This window comes from Plectrocnemia conspersa, unplaced genomic scaffold (genome assembly GCF_051122295.1).
Source record: "Plectrocnemia conspersa isolate PC_06_02 unplaced genomic scaffold, ASM5112229v1 ptg000012l, whole genome shotgun sequence".
Taxonomy (NCBI): domain Eukaryota; kingdom Metazoa; phylum Arthropoda; class Insecta; order Trichoptera; family Polycentropodidae; genus Plectrocnemia; species Plectrocnemia conspersa.
In genome coordinates this window covers 16,275,688-16,293,599 of record NW_028277176.1, presented here as the reverse complement: position 1 = coordinate 16,293,599, position 17,912 = coordinate 16,275,688, and the positions used below count along the sequence as shown (strand labels likewise).

The following is a 17,912-nucleotide window of genomic DNA, read 5'->3' as shown; positions in this document are numbered from 1 at the left end:
AACCTTTCCAGAAAATATCCGCCTAGATGGTATGAATATTTTGCCGGCGTTAATGACCTTGAAAATGAAATTGTGTGACATTTCTTTACACTGAAAGGCAATTGGTTATAGCAAGCCCATTTCCATATAGAGTTAAGATCCTCCTGTAGGTCGAGGGAATCAGAAATCGAATGCATTTTCTTGTAAATTTTCAAGTCATTTGCATGTAATAAAAAATCTGAATGCTCTATTGCTGTTTCTATGTCATTAATGAACAATAAAAACAACAATGGACCCAAATTGGATCCTTGAGGTACCAGTAGGGGTCTTATATCGTTCTGAAAAAGAGTTATTATACTTGACGAATTGATATCTATTGGTCAAGTAATTTGAGAATAGATTTATGAGATCATCAGAAAACCCGAAATTAGATAACTTTTTTACAAGTAAAGCATGGTTAACTTGATCAAATGCTTTTTCAAAGTCTGTGTATATGACGTCCACTTGTACACCAGAGTCCAATGATTTTGAAACATAGTTAGACAAAACCATTAGATTAGTGACAGTGGATCGAGATTTACGGAAACCATGTTGTTGGTCGAGAAGCATACACCTGCAATGATTAGAAATGTATTTATGCAAAACAATTTCAAATAATTTTGCAGGTGATGAGATCAAAGCTATTGGCCTGTAATTGTCAATCTTAATTATATTTTATATTATATTTTAATCTGTTCAATAATTCGATTGTGGTCAATTTATTTGTAGGTGCTTAATTTATATACAAATTCACACAAAACAAACGCCAATACGCATCCGATCTATGTGTATAAAATTCGTTGCAAACATTATTAGCTATTGTATAGATATACAATAAATTTTATAAAATTATGTGTTTAAAATGTTAGTTTATAGCTGATCTTATTCTGATAAATCTAAAATGACGACTCTGATCAAAAAGTATGCAGAATAATAAATAAGCATTTTCTTTTTGACGCCCTCACAGATCAGTAATTCGCACAGCATTGTGTTATGCATTTTTTACATAATTTAAAAAGATTATGAAAGTATTTAATGATTCATTAATGAAATTAATACTAACCAATACTTGTTTATAAATAAATAATATTTATAGGCAATTTATTTATTTTTGTACTAAATATTTAAATAGATTAATAACGGTAAAAATCGTTTTTTTTTTTTACAAATATATTCTAATACTTAATCCATTTTTATTCAATATTCAAAAATCTACAAACTACGAGTAAGTTGGAACCCTAATTCGAGACTGTTTTAGTTTTAGATTTTCTTTGAAGGATAACCGATAATTTCTGGTTTAAAACCGAGGAAGTCATTTATATTTCATTTAGATTCATTGTATTTAACCACTTTCCAGTTACAGTTTTTTTTCAAAAAATGACTCAAAAACTTCTTGAACAGATCCACCTTTTCCTATGCAGCGATATAAAAATATGCAGCCATTGTAAAAAAAATAAAAATATTCATACAAATTTAATTTTTTACAAAAAAATACCATGATAATGCTTTCAAGAAATTTCTTGATTTTTGAGATGAGTATTCACAAAATACAAGTTTCCGAATTGACTCAGGCATGATCGGGAAGGGAATTAAGTGACGTGATTTTTCTGGTGAAATTCAAATTCAGAGACGTTATTTGGGTGGGGCAGATGATGTTCATAAATCCTTCAGATTTTTGCTTTTATTTTTGTCTTATGTATTCGAATAGGATACGTAACAATTTTTAAGCATTAAATATATTCTTGATTGGCATTATAATGGGTATCAGTTGATGTGTAGAGTCAAGAGCTGTTAATTGAAGTCGTGTCGAGGGGTTGTTGTGGTTGGGCAAAAACGAAAAAGAGAAAGCTCGTTTAAAATAAAATCGGTTATGTGAAAATGAATATGATGAGCGTAGCGCATGGAAAACACGCGTAGCTATCAATTATCGTCATTGTGTTTTATTAACTTCAAAATAGGTTGAAATTTATGGCCGCGTAAAACACTGCGACCGAACGCGGCAAACGTGGAAAAAAGTGCATAAAAAGTGCACATAAAGATGTCAGCCTAGCCGATTTTTTTTTAATTATCGTTTATTACATAATTAAATAATACATTTTTATAAACATATATATTTACATTTCATTGGTTGCTGGTTAATTACCATTATCACAATTTACGATTGATTAGCTAAATTAAGAGGAATTACAAAAATAAGAATAATAAAAGAACATAAAATACGTTAAGTTTAGGTCAAAGTACATAAACACCTTTAACAAAAAAAAAAAAAAAATTTAAATTATAAATATATATTTTTAATATAAAACTCGTAGACCTGGAGCTGTTAAATTAATAGATAAAATTTATGCGTCAGAGCAAGATGTGCTTTGGCATTTTGTGTTTATATTTAAATTTGAGTTTGTTTTTGTCGTAATCACCGATTCTTGAGATTAACGGGTTAGTATGATTTCGCGGTATTTTTTTATAATAATCATTAGTATGGTGGTGAACATGTTCTTTAATAGTTGGAATTAAATATTTATTATGAAGTTTTTTGAGGTTAGTATAAAAAGGTGTATTATAAATTATTTTTATAGCTTTATTTTGAACAACTTGTAGCTTAGAAAAGTTAGTATTACACGTATTACTCCACACTGGGCAGGCGTAAGTCATTGCCGGTCTGATTAATTGCTTGTATAATAGAATTTTATTTTTAGTATTTAGCGCACTTTTTCGATTAAAAATTGGTTTTAACGCCGCAATGGCTGCGAGCCCTTTAGATTTAAGTTCGGTTATATGTTTATTAAATTTAAGCTTGGAGTCCAGGTGAATTCCGAGGTACTTAACGCTCGCCTTCCATTCTATACATTTTCCCTGCTCGCTTATAATAGTCGGGGGCAAAGGTTGTCTTCGAGTTGTAAAAATTATAGCCTCCGTTTTGTCCTGATTTATTTTTATTTTCCACTTTTTGAAATTATTACTTAAGAGAGTTAAGGATTTTTGCAATTTTATTGAAATAGGCTTAAGACCGTAAGAGCTACTCATTATCGCCGTATCATCGGCATACATTGAAAGACAAGTATTTTTTAAAATAGGTATATCATTTGTGTACAAAATGAAAAGGAACGGTCCAAGTAAACTCCCCTGAGGAACACCAGCTGGGATATTACGCGGTATCGATTGTTCATTATTTACTGAAACAACATAACTTCGACGATCAAGGTAGGAGCGTAACAAGTGTAGCAGATAGTTAGGGGTTTTATATTTGTGGAGTTTGTAAATCAACCCATCATGCCACACAGTATCAAACGCTTTTTCCACATCTAACAATAAGAGTCCCGTTGATTTTTTCATGTTAAAATTAGCAGAGATGTGCTCTGTTAACCTATTGAGCTGATGAGTCGTAGAGTGGTTTTCGCGGAAGCCAAATTGTTCATTGATAATTTTATTCCCCAAAGATCCCTTTAAACGTGATAAAATTATTTTTTCAAATAGTTTACTGAATGACGGTAATAAGCTTATTGGACGATAATTAATTGCGATAGTGTTATCCTTTCCTGGCTTTCTAATTGGGTGGATCTTTGCGGTTTTCCAAATAGCGGGAAAGTACCCGAAAGATAAGCAGGCATTAAAAATATTTGTTAGATAATTGATGCTAATTCTTGGAAGTTGTTTTATCGTTACGTTATCTAATTTATCTATACCGGGACTTTTTCTATTCTTTAAATTTTTAATGATGTTATTAACTTCTGATAAACCAACTTTGTTCACTAAACTAATATCTACGCTAGATGAATTAATATTTCGTATCGCACGGGCGACTTTGTTGTCTATTTTTGAATCTAAGTAATTTACAGTAAGCGAATAAGATGTGGAGAAAGCGCTGGCTAAATTTTCTGCCTTATCCTTGTTCGTGCATGCGATGGTGTTTCCATTTTTTAATGGGGGTATTTCCGAATGTTTATATTTTAGTGATTTAGTTATTTTCCATAAAGAATTATCTGCCGGGTTTAGATTTTTTAGTTTACGCGTCCACGATTCGTTTTTTATTTGCTGAATTTTATCGCGAATATAACTAGTTACGCGGTTTATTACAGATTTAAGTCGCGGAGATTTATTATTTTGCCACTGTTTTCTTAGTTTATTTTTGATTTTTATTATTTCGATAAGTTGTGGAGTAAGTTGATTTTTATTATTATGATTTTTACGCGTCGGTATTGATGATATTTTGGCTTCTTCGATAACGGATGTTAAATAACTGATATCATCGTCAATTTGTTTAATGTTATGCGGAGTATAATTCTGTCGCTCATCTTGCAAACGAGACTCGACTATATCTTTAAACTTTTTCCAGTCAGCTTTTAAATAGTCAAAAAGCGTTTCAGAGACTACCTCCGCTGAACCCTCCAGCGAGAATAACACTGGAAGATGGTCAGAAGACAATGCCTGAACGCAATACATTTCTGACGTATTTAAGTTACCCTTAACCAAAGCAATATCCAGAATTGACGGCGTCATGTGATTGGAAGGGTAATGCGACGGTGAATTTGGAAAGTTAACAATCGTGTCAGAGTCGCTCAAGTAGTTAAAAAGTGACGCTCCAGATCGATTTGCCCCAGAACAGCCCCAATGCATATGACGGGCATTGAAGTCCCCAGTCAGAATGACCGAGTCTCCTAGAGAAAATATCGAATCTAGATCACTTCGGAGCAGTTCGTCACTAGGCGAATTATACCCCGCAGCAATTATTATTATTTTATTTTTATGAATAATTTGAATCGCGACGGTTTCTAGATTATTAGTGTTAGTGTTTATACGTGCGTGTTTTATCGATTTTTTAACAAATATCGCGACCCCTCCGCCTGGCCTTGAGGGTCGGTCCCTCCGAATGCAGGCAAAGTTAGGTAAATATACGTTAACATGTGGTTTTAGATAAGTTTCGGTGACTACGACAATATCAAGTTTGTACTCACTGATTAACAGCTCCAGCTCTCCGGTTTTATTACGGATCCCACGGGAATTCCACGTCATGAGTTGAATGTCTTCTTTAGAAGAGGTCATCGAGATACTCGACCATCATCAAAGCAATTTCAATTTTGCTAGCGCACTTTCCGGCCTTAGTTCGGATTTCCTGGAGGATAGTCAGCATCCTGCGAAGCTCATCAGTAGACATGACTTCGGATGAGGGCTTCTCAGACTGTCGCGCTTGGGGGCGTTGTTGCGTCTTAATTGGGGTGGCTTCCGGGACGATAGTCGGTTTTTTCACTGCTGGTTTCGTTGGCCGAAGGGCAGGAAACTGACTCTGTTCCAGAGCGAACGTTGGCTTGGGTGCGGTCAGTACGGCGGTATGTGGCTTTTGCTGCCTCTTCTTCATCTGCAGGAGATATTCTGTCCTGCGAGGACAGTCCTTGTAGTTGGCCGGGTGACTTCCGCTGCATCCAGTGCAGGTTGCTGGCGTCTCTCGGTCTTTTTTAGTGCATTCGGAAGTGGCGTGGTTTCCTGTGCATTTCACGCATCTGGGGTCTCGTTGGCAGTTCCTCGCAGCGTGGCCATACTGCTGGCATCTGAAACATTGAGTCGCGTGCGACTTATTACGCTTGTATTTTTCAAGCGTGGCCTTAGTGAAGCAAACGTACCGGATGCTTCTTATGGACGTCACTGTCGTCTCAGCGGAAAATTGCGTCAGGTAGAGCCGCGAGGAGGTCTCTGCCTTGGTGTTCATCGCCGTTACTTTGACGACGCTTAATCCTTGCCGCTCCAAATCAGCAGCGATTTCTTCAACGGGAACCTCAGGAAGCCCCCTCAAGACAGATTTAACTGTCTTGTCTTCGTCGGCAGTGAAGGTGTGAAAGGCACGGCGGCCCTTCAAACCATCCATCAGGGTCGCTCGTAGTTCAAGCGTCGCACACTGGATGGAAACATTACCTCTTCCGGTGTAGCGGAGGGTAAAATTACCTGATTTGGTCATCGACTTGATGAGGTCGATGGTCTGGAGATGTGTGCCAACCACCTCCATGATGACAGGTGGCACTCTTGCGTGTTTACTCCCGGCAACTTCGGGGAGTTTGTCATACCTGTTATGACTTGAAGTCGGCAACAGGTTGGCGTCAGTAGAGGGTCTTGCAGTTTTCTTTGGCATCTGCCATTCATGCTCTGCTGATGGCGATAGGTACGCTTTTAACGTACCCACCGCACGCTTGCGCGTAAGCGTCTTCTTCATCGCGCCGGCAATGTCTCTGGCGTCGTAGTTGTTGCAAATGGTCGCGGGTGGGGGGTCGGAGCTTTGAACGGCAGCGAGAGCAGGCGCGGATGCGTCCGCTCACCGCTGAGGTACAGAGCAGAGTGAGCCTAGCCGATTATTCATGGCCGTTTGTATCTACGCCGATAGCCATTGTAAACCATTGGTTGACGACAGTGAAAATAATTTTTAAATAGCACTATTATTTTAATCATACCTGTCTTTTTGCATATTTTTAGAAATATAATACATATATAATATTTGCTAATATAATAATAAAAATACATTGAAACTAGCTTTTTATTTTCAGTAACTGAAACATTTCTGGGAAAGTAGCAAATTAAAACTAATCTAAATTATTGCTTTGATAAACAGATTTTTTATATTTACCCGAGCAGATGTGATTGTCTGTCTGTACATATTTGCTTATTAGAAACTTTAGTCAGTGGTACTGACAAGTATTTAAATACAGTTAGCCATATTAGAGAACACGGATTGGAATGCCCATAAACAATTAAGAATTTTTCGCTTTCATCTGGTAGTTCTTCTCCATTTAGTGTTTTTGCGATGGGAGTTATTTAATATTATATAATAATTGCATCAACTTATTGAATAGTCTGAGGATCGGCAGTTGATGTTAATGCAGGCTCTTATATATTTATGTCTTTCAAAGTATGAAATGATACTTTTTTTATTTTTACTTTTACTGACAAAATATCATGCGAACCGTACGGGTTTCATAGATAATGTTAAAATATAACCATTGTTATAAAACTACGCTTTATAAATAATTTACATGCTAAAAAATATATTATACGCAGATACGCTCACACAAATTCTAAATATGTGAAAAATGTTTTTATGTACACCACTTATAATGTGAGGCACGCCGAACAAAAAACATGTAATCGCTAAACACTCTTATTAAAAGAAAGAAATAAAGAGACGTGTAAATTATAGTCATAAATCTTCAACACATCCAAAAGCTTGATACTTTTTTTCGCTCATGTCGTTACCTCCCACAAAAAAATATATAAATATTATTTAGTTTATTAATAATAAAGTCGTATTTACATAAATAACTTTAAACAAAAAAACACCCTAGTGTAATCGTAAACATTAATGATCTGTAAAAAATACCAACACGCGTAAGTCACACGAAATAAACCTAAGGTTTATGGTCCATATAGATAGATGATCGTCAAGCACTTCCGACGTCTTAAAAAGCTAAAGTTTTATCGGGATCGCATAGCTTTGTTTGTGTCAGGATATGCCACCCGATATTCACTGGGATTATCTCAGGCTTGTGCCGCCCATCGCAACCAGCATCTGTCATCTGGTCTTGAAGCTTTTTTTCCCACTCAAAGATAAAGCGTCACACAGTCTCAGCGCCGAACTATCACAAATCATCTGCGACGAGGGTGAGTAGACTCGAGAGAACAAACCCCTGGATGCTGCGCTGCACCTTGTCTACAAATATTTTAATGACCTCGTCTTTTAGATGACATGGCGTGTAAGAGGTTCTAAAAGTGCAAGAAAGTATATAAATTATTGTTGATATGTATTAAAATGTAAGGGGGGAAGTGGGAATATAACTTTGCAATTAAAAATTAAAACGATCTAATTATACAACTGATTTATAAAAACACTATTATACATAGAATGGTTAAAAACAATATTATATAATATCTTTTTATTACTATTCTCAAAAATGCACATTTTTAGAACTCCTTGTCAGAACACATAATATATTTAATTTTAAATGGGTAAAATATTTATAGTCATTGCCAGTTACATACAAAATGCAAATAAACCTCGGTGGGGGAAAAGTTGGCGGAAGGATGATGTCCAGTGGATAGTCCTCAGAGGTCTTGTAGTTGAGCAGCGACAGTGTAGTGGAAGTTGGTTCCTCACCGCTGCGGTGCTCGTATGGTGGAGTCCTTCTCAGGCCTGGAGTCGTCTCTGGTCTCGGGCCGTGTCTGCCCACTCCTCATTGAAGACCAGTCTTAAGTATTAAGGATTGCAAAGCTAATTGACGAATCACAACCATGCAGTCAATTGTTGCACTCGTTTCATCGAACTACTAAATATGTATACGCTTTTAAAAAGTGACATTAGCCAAATGAACATTTCCGAGATCAAATTGCGCAACGGGAATACTGTGGCCTTGTGGTGCTTTTTGTCTTATTGTGATATATTGTTTCCCATGACCGTTTCGCAAAAAATAAATATTCTTTCAATGTATCGGAGAATAATTGAGTGTTATTTATGTGAATCCCTTTTTAGGCGTAACGAGGGTGTGGTCTCATCCTTAGTTCAAAGTTGTTAGTTTAGTGATCCGTTTCTTCCGTGAAAAGAGTAACTGTCATTTTTTTTCTATTAATGGCGATGACTTGACGAATGTGAAATTTGCTGTTGTAAATATAAATTCACAGCAAGAATTGGTTATGTTCATGATGAAGAAATAAGAGGAATGCTATCTATTGTCTTTGACAAAAAATCGATTACCGATTTTTTAAAAATATGTCTATAAGATATTTTTTATGATAAATCCATTCTGTTTTTAATCTTTACATTTAAATTATCCATAGTAATTTATATCTGGAAGAAAAACAAGAGAATATTTTATATAAATCAGGGGTCATTCGTATTTGAATCCATGACAATCAAGCGTTGACATTCGGCATAGGCAATGATTGATAATTGCCCTTATTGAAGGCTTCGGACAAAAAGGCAGCAATGGGTAGTAAAAAATTAAAAATAAAAAGTAAGAAAATGAATAAATAATCATCGGTGTCCAGCGGCAACCAGTTAGCCCCCGCGGGGCGTCCGGGCAGATGGCGCCGGACGACAAAAACTTATCACCGGGACAATCGTCTCAGAATATTACCATATTTATGCGTTACGTATTCCTGGCACACTCTCGCCATCTAATATATTTCCATTTTTATCCTCATATTCGCCCGTCGATTCACTGGCGTTACCCGCCATAAATTGACAGGAGAATTAATTCAAGCCAATAAAACAGCGTGCCGCCGCTCTGGGCCTTAATCATGCCGGCAAAAAGTGTCAACGTTTCGGATATTGAATAAAACGGTGAAAATGTCTTTCTTTCGACGGTTAAAAAATAACGTATGCTTATTTATACTGTATCAAGGGAATAAAAAATCAATTTGTTGCGACCGCGTCGAAATCATAGCGATCGTTATTTGTCGAGGTGATAATTTTGGAATTTTATACGGTGGATGAACGATAAAATTTTGTGTTGATGATCAATTATGTATTTATTGAGATTTCTTGTTTGTTTTAAAACTATAATGTATGCATACATTAAAACAAATTAAACACAAGTACATTATAATGAATAAAAATGTATATGGCAATAAAAATACACTATTATATAAGATTTATTTCAATTTTAATCGATTGCATAGATTGCGTTTTTCTAGCTTTTCCTAATATTATATATATAATTTCAATTAAGTGGCAGCTTATATTGTAAATGCTCTACTAGAAAGCTTATGTAGCTTGTCAAAGTAGTTGATTTTTTATACATATATAGACATATGTATAACATTGTTGTATGTATTTAAATATAATACATATTTTATCAATAATTATTCTCTCGAGTTACTCACTGTTTTTTTTTGTCTCAAATATAAATTTTTGGTAACAGCAAATATAAACAGCTAGTTTCTGATGTTCTACATCAAATTTAATCTAAATCTTTTTGACTAGTTAATGTATTGCAGATACATATCTTAAAAATAGCAGAAAAATCAATTCAAAATTTTAAGGACTTCGTATATTGCCTTATACTTAAAATGCTTATATAATTTTGATATGCTTTTTTTTATAATTTTTTAAATTTAATTTATGATTTAACTTTTTTTTCTGTAACTAAAAACTTTTACTATTTATTACTTCACCGTTTTTTCTTTACAGGCTAGTGTAAACTATTTTTTTTTAATTACGTAAATATTTAATTAGTTATATTTTTCTGCTCATTATGTGAAAGAAAAGATGGCTAGAACCATAATATTAAGAATATCTTTGTTATTTTTTGTAATATTGGTGCTAGGTACTACATTATACAGCTTTGAGAGAAAGGATTAAATTTTCTTGTAGAATTAACGGTTCATGATTTACCAGCATTCAGAAATAGAGTTAATAAACATATCTAGAGTAATTGTTTCTAGATATGTTTATTAACTCTATTTCTGAATGCTGGTAAATCATGAACCGTTAATTCTACAAGAAAATTTAATCCTTTCTCTCAAAGCTGTATAATGTAGTACCTAGCACCAATATTACAAAAAATAACAAAGATATTCTTAATATTATGGTTCTAGCCATCTTTTCTTTCACATAATGAGCAGAAAAATATAACTAATTAAATATTTACGTAATTAAAAAAAAATAGTTTACACTAGCCTGTAAAGAAAAAACGGTGAAGTAATAAATAGTAAAAGTTTTTAGTTACAGAAAAAAAAGATTTAATATTACGGTTTTTGGAGATTTATTTGTCATGAAAAATCTAAAATATTTGTAGTCCGCTAAAAATTGTGATATTAGTTTTTATGCACTTTTTCATTTCAGAAATTTCAACGTTTTAATTATGTATATTTTTATTGTGTGTGTGTATAGAAATTTGGCGATTTTAAATTGGCAAATTTCAAACAAAAATTTTGCCCATATTAAAAAATATTTTATCTTTTAGCAGCCAGTAAGACGCAGGTGGAAGCTAGTGAGAACTTTATTAGATTATATTACAGCTGGCGGAGGGATGATATGCTAGACTGCAAATAAAGTCCGCAACCAAATTTTCAACCGAAAAAAATTAGAGTAACAGTATGGTAATATTATGGGGGAATTATTTATCGATTGTTTTTTAAGCCTGACCCACTTATTACAGCAATATAGGGAAATTGAAACAATGCAAAAAATTACCATACAACATCCAATGCTGGTAAACAAACGTGAAGCGATATTGCTCTATGATAATGCGAGGCGGGCCGCCCCGGGCGGCACTTGCTTGGGGGAAGCATATTCGCGATGGGATCGACTAGTGTGGTTCTTAACCCTGAATGCAGTAAAACATATATAAATCCACGAATAAAAAGAGCTTAATAATAACCAATTTATTATTTTAAGAAATGCTGATTTTATGACCTTGCAAAAAATGTATGGGGGGGGGGGAGGTGGCAATTTTAAGGACAGCACATACCCTAGCTACGCCACTGGCAAGACCCCATACTTATTACTGTTTCATTGAATTAGGATTAAATTTTGCTTTATCCACCATATTTATTTGACTTTTCTCATACATATTATCACATTTTTAAACATTTATACTCATTTTTTCGACATGCGAAATTCAATAGAGTGATATTATAGAAACATTAATGACCTCACTGATTATAAAAAAAATAGTGTTTTTTTATAATCAGTGGATTAATTAATTGCAAAATCTTTATCTAAAGATCATTTCTGTAAATGTGGCGTAGCTTGAATAATAAAATTGTAGTTAAAAATTTAGTGTTTAATATATTACCAAAAAATTACTCATAATTTTTTTCGATTTTATTTTCCATAAAATATTTATTTTCATCTATTATGGAATAATTTACCCCGGTTCTCCAACCACTGACTTAGAGGAAATGTAGAAGTATCCAAATAATTATCTAGACTCTACTTTGTAAGATGGTAGTGTTTAAGATACATTTGATAAACTTAGTTGTGCAACTAAATGCACTTTGCTTTTTTAAAAATAAATGATAAAGCAACGGCAAATTTGGGCTGCGTTGTCAACTGTAGATTGACACTTTCTTTAAATATTATTATTAAAATAATTCTCTAAAAAATCTGCCGCGAAACTAAATAAACTTCGTCTTCTACCAATCTAAAGATAAAAATCCTGGTATAGTTATTTATTGTATATACGTAGAATATGCATATTTTTACGCCGTAAATACTTGAAAAGATATTGGTTTCGTCTAAATAGTGTATTGTTTAAAGCAAAACATTTCATGTCGAGGGTCATAGTTTCGGCTTTTGATTGTCGAATTAATTGGTATTATTCGAGTTGTAGCGATTGAATTGAACTGGCCTGCCCGTATGCTCGGTTGTTATTCTTAATTAGACAAAACAATGGCCATATGCCCATTGGCGTGCAAAAATAAATTATAGGCATTAGCACTATGATATTTTTTATGATTTCGCTCGTAATTAAACGGCCACGCGACATTTTGCAGTCTTCGCATGCAGGTAGATGAAACGAGTGGCGTTGTTCAATATTCAATTACCCGCTTTGCAGTTTGACAAACGCTCGTTTTCCAATATATATTATACAATAGGTATTTATATAGGTTGTCAAATAAACGATAGGCACGCTGTTGATTAAAAACGTAACGGGATGAAACGAGTGCGAATTTAATACACAGTCAGAAACTATAATGGAATTGAATATATTTAAACAACGGTGATGGCTCTAAGTTAATAGTTAATTTTTTGTATGCACAAAAATAGTTTCATGACACTATTTTTTTGATGTAGTCTAATAATATAAAATTATCTGATAGTTCGAGTTGAACGTGAAATTATTGTGTTTTTGTTGTATTCACATTTTATGTTTTTTTATTTATTTATTATTTTATTATAGTTTTAATATATTCCTTTTAAATTGTAATTAATTATAATTAAATAACAAACTATGAAATGTTCAGGCAGATGCTAAATGATCAAACTAGCTGCAATATTCCGTTAAAAAATCGAGAACAATTGGAGGAAGCAATATCATATGTTAACAAAAATATTTAATATACCGCATGAAAGGCAACCCCTAACTATAAATGTTACAAAAACTTCTAACTACTCAAAAAAAGGTGAAACTAGAATGAGTGAGAAAAGGAAGTTAAGCTGTAAATATCAATATATATGATCGACAATTGATAAAAGAAAAGTAAATAACTGAAAATTCCAATAAAAAGAAATAATCAATAGAGCAACATTTAAAAAGTTTAAAGTTTAACAGAACTTACGGACTATTCTTTATGCAAAGTACGATTAGGATAAAAAGCCTCAACAAATCAGGCCAGTAAACAGAATATTGGCTAGAGAAAGCAAAGAAAAAGCTAAAGCATTCGCTTGACGCAAAATGACAAGTGTTAATTGAATGCGTCACAATTAAGGATTATGTGTTGACACTTTCAACTGAAAAAGTATTTAGAAATTTTCATTTAATCTACTGAAAAGTTGTCAGAAATTAATAAACATCACTAAAAATCTTTGCAGCCCAAGTCAAAAATTAATAAAAGAAGAAATGAGCAGCTCGTTGGTGTATTACATTTTTTTATACAAGATTATGTTGCTAATAAAAACTATTTTCGAAGTTGCTCTCAAAAATATTTTTGAATAACGAGAAAATTTACTAGAAGGACTTTTTTCTCATTTAGATATTTCGTAATCGGATTCAGAAATAATTAATAAAAATAATACTGATGACGATTTCATATACAGACGTTGACAAGCGAAGAAGAATTAAACAAACAACTATCAAACCACCTGAATATTTTTCCGATAAAAAATAATAAATATAGTCGAAAAAATGAATTTAGGATATTGCAACCAAAATCTTTACTCACAATTAAGCCAACGTCAACGGAAAGCGAGCGAGTGTTCTCAATGCTAGGAATATTCATTATAAAAATTAGAAATAGACTATCCGGACTAATAAAATATGTATTTTATATATTTAAAAAAAATTGTTTTGAAAAATATAATTGAATTTGTATTTTTTTTTGTTGTTGCTATAAATAATAAATAAATATAGCACGAATATTTCAATTGTTTTTTCATAATAAATTAATTAGTATGTTTTTTACAAATATGTATATAAACATATTTTTTCGCTATGTCTATATCGATAGCAAACATCTCGATTCCCCGCGACTTAAACAAGCGTAAACACAATTAACAACTACTAAGTAAGTAGCAAGACTTTAAATCTGTGACATTTATTTAAATAATTATAAACTATTATTAAATCATGCAACTAATAGATGATTATGAAAGACGTAGCTTATTTTAATTTTAATTAATAATCACGATATTAATGCGCGAGAGATTAAACAAAATATAGAAAAACGTAATCTAAGATGATCTATCGGAATTAAAATTATACAAAAATCACTTATTCCGATCCCTCTGACACGATATAAATTAAGAAACTCAAATTTTATAAATGCATGAGTATGTGTCAAAGTCTCTCTCTGCTTTTTGTTCTCTACTTTTCCCAAGTGAAAAGGTGTCAACACTTCTATATGATTTCTAACATAAACCTGGACGAATGCAAAAATAGTTTTAATTAAGACTACGCTATGACAAAATAATGCCTATTGAATAATACTTAATAAGGGTTAAAATTAATATGGTTTTAGAAATCTTGTCGCTTTCATTATTAATGTCTGTCTTACTGGTTAAAACAATGATTCCGGGCCTCATGACAAAAATTGCATTTTATGTATTTTTTAACATCTTAATATAATTTCTTGATTAAATAATAATAGGTATGACTCAACCTTTTCGACTCTACAAATAAATATAAAAATTATCAACCATTGCAACATATTTTCTGAAATCATATATCATGTGAAATATTTTAATTAGGCATTAAAAATACATATTCATAATATTAATATAATAATTAGTAGTGTTGCCATATAGTGAATTTACAGTTCAGGTAAAAAGCAATAAAATCGTACCATCGCAGTAAAAACGCTCGATGATCAAGCATTTATATTAAGACTTAATGTAACAATATTACGAGTGAGAATCGAATAAAGCACATCCAAACCGAATTTCGACCAATAAGAGGACACAAAAAACAATTATCCCTTCCCAGAAGTCAAAAATATGCGCCAAAAGCAATAACATCGTTGCTTTTGACGTGAATTTTTGCCTTCTGAGAAGTTAAATTTGTTTTTGAGCTCGCCTGTTGACCAAAATTCGGTTTGAAAATACTTTGATCAGCCCTCTTATATTAGAAATCCATAATAATGTCGGTAAGGATAGCTATCATATTTTTAAAACATGGTGTAATATCAAAATGCAGACAAACTGTGAGATGTGATGTCTGTCTATACTTACTTATTCTTCTGCTTATTTTCTTCAGAGAGATGAGTTAGCTTAGTTTGTATTTTAAACTTAACCTAATGAAAGTTCTAAAACTATAATTTATTTTAAATTTTTTAATTAAGATTGGCTTGGATTTTTTTTATTTATAGTTTAATGGTGAAGCTATAAATAAAAGTAGTTTTTAACTTTTAAATTAAAAAATAATATTAATATTAAAATATTATGAGTATTTATAATATTTTTAAATTTAGATGTAAAAAAAGTAATACTTTTATTTATAGTTCTACAGAAAGAGCAAAAAGTATATATTCTTAAGTTACATATAATTTTCTTTTTATTTCAGATGTCAATTCTCTGCTTGAAATATATAAGACGTGAGGGAGTAATAACTATTTAAATAAAGGTATTAAATTTTCCCATATTTACGTAAGTACCAATTGTATAAATATTTTTTGTTAATAGATAACTGCATATATGGTTAGCCAAAAATATTTTTTTAATTAAAAAAGTGAATAATTATCGCGGGCGGTGAAATACTTTCCCTCTCGATCGCTCGCGGGTTAAGTGCGAGAGTGAGTGAGAGATAAGGGAGTGCGGATCGCATGCCCTTATCTCTCACTTACTCTCGTCATTTAACACGCGAGCGATCGAGAGGGAAAGTATCTCACTGCCCGCGACTGATATGTAGAGATATACATTTTTATTTTTGATTTACAATATTTAAGTTTGGTACGCGTAACACTTGCTTAATTTTACCTTGAGCATAAGCGCCTACCCAAATCGAAAGACCAGGGTTTGAATCTCATATGAACCGTAGTGTTAGATCAGAATAAGTAAATACGATATAATTATAATTCTGATCGATTTACTGATCACATATTTATCTAGATTTTCCTAATCTTACGGATGAATATCGTGATGATTAATCGTCGAGCTAGTTCGGACATATTAGGTATCGAAAATTTATTAAAAATAAGCTACTTCAGTTCATAGGGAAAATCTTATATGTATTGAAAAAAAAAATATTTTCAACAAAATAATTCTTAGCAATATTGTATTTTTTCATTAAACAATTTCATTAAACGAGCAATACACAATTTTTTATTTATTCAGTCAAATTTAAGCATTTTAATGAATAAAATATCAAGACGTGAGAGCTTTTGTTTATCTCCTTTAGCATATGATCTTACAGTTTTTCAGGAAAAATAGCGCTTTGGTGCTTTGAAGCTAAGAGGGTAATATAATTTAAAGTTATGAGGTCGAATCTTACATTAACCCATATTTTACTTTTGCTATTTTTATTTATTATCCTGTACTTTAGTCAAACCGCCAATTAGATTTTCTATATGCATCGATATTATATAGCTCAAAAAAGGGTTTTATATTAAATAATATAGACACCGTATAAAACAATGTTTAATAAAGTATAAGGCAAATTTTGAGAACCGGTGAAACTATCATCCCAATCTATTATATTAAACGACGTTCGCATTCCAAATAATATTAATATGCGGTTGGTTCACCTAATTCAACGAAAATTAATTGTCTGACGGGCAAACGGTGCTTTGACTTTTAATCGTTAATACGAATGCTGAAGGTTGCTCCTTAATATGTCCATGTAACTATACTAGTCTTTTTCACTTTTGCTGTAATAACCGCCATTAAAAGTAAATTAAATCAAGCGCAACCTGCGCTCTTAATTGATTTGTAATAATGTTATAATCACCTGATATCAATCCTTAAATGAGCCCGCATGGTCAAGGGCTGACAGCCCTCATTACGCTTCCCATTAAGGCTCGTTTATGACACTTTTGCTATATAGCCCGAGGCTGTTTTTTTGTCATCGGGATATTAAAGCATGAGGGCCGAAGACTGGTTGAATATTGCCCATTACGTGCAATTAATTTCTTCTGTTTGTGCCAGACGGGGTGTGTATGATGAACGATCCGAGTCGGCGAGACGAAATAAAAAGGACGCGATCGGATAACGTATGTTATGTGAAATGAGCAGCGATGATGTGAATTAATGCGTTGGTAATACCGGTTAAGCCAGCACATGGTAATGTCTGCACGACGCAGATAAATCAAGTCGCAGGAAGTAATGGTGACGTTTCCTCCAAACTGAAGCGGGGACTGTTTGTTTTGAGCTTTCGTCCTTTGATAGGTCGATGCGGCGGAGTTTATTGCGACATGTGGCTGTATGGGAGAATGTGTGGGATTATGTGATGCTCGTGCGAACACAATTGCCAACACCATTGCCTTAGAATATATATAAAATAAATATGAATCAAAAAAACCTTCACATATACTATTATTGCATATTAAAAAAATATTATTGAGCACTTAGTAGTACAAATCGTATAAATATTTAAAAAAAGCTCAATGATAGTTACAAAAGATACGGAAGGTCGTGAGCGGTCTGGATAACGACTGACTTAAGACATTAATTAAATCAGAATCAAGCACAAAAATTCTAGAGCTTGCGCAAAAGTTCAGTATTACCGAGCGTTCTCACTGCGACGGTGCCGACACAATTTTATGGC

At 32.8% G+C, this 17,912-nt stretch overlaps 1 protein-coding gene across 1 annotated transcript; it reads right to left on the bottom strand.

Annotated features, from left to right (window-relative positions):
- Positions 1-4,137: 4,137 nt before the first annotated feature.
- On the bottom strand, positions 4,138-6,327 carry LOC148228404 (uncharacterized). Its single transcript, XM_088200404.1, has 2 exons — positions 5,634-6,327; positions 4,138-5,561 (listed from the first exon to the last, which is right to left on the bottom strand). Exons 1-2 carry the CDS (start codon positions 6,215-6,217, stop codon positions 5,045-5,047), a joined length of 1,101 nt encoding a protein of 366 aa, XP_088056530.1. The 5' UTR covers positions 6,218-6,327; the 3' UTR covers positions 4,138-5,044.
- Positions 6,328-17,912: the final 11,585 nt, after the last annotated feature.

Bases quoted from the DNA above. Each gene is read 5' to 3' on its own strand.
- LOC148228404 (XM_088200404.1), bottom strand. From the start codon at position 6,217: ATGAAGAAGACGCTTACGCGCAAGCGTGCGGTGGGTACGTTAAAAGCG. The intron at 5,562-5,633 runs GTACGTTTGCTT...TCAATGTTTCAG, and splicing joins ACGTCCATAAGAAGCATCCG to ATGCCAGCAGTATGGCCACG.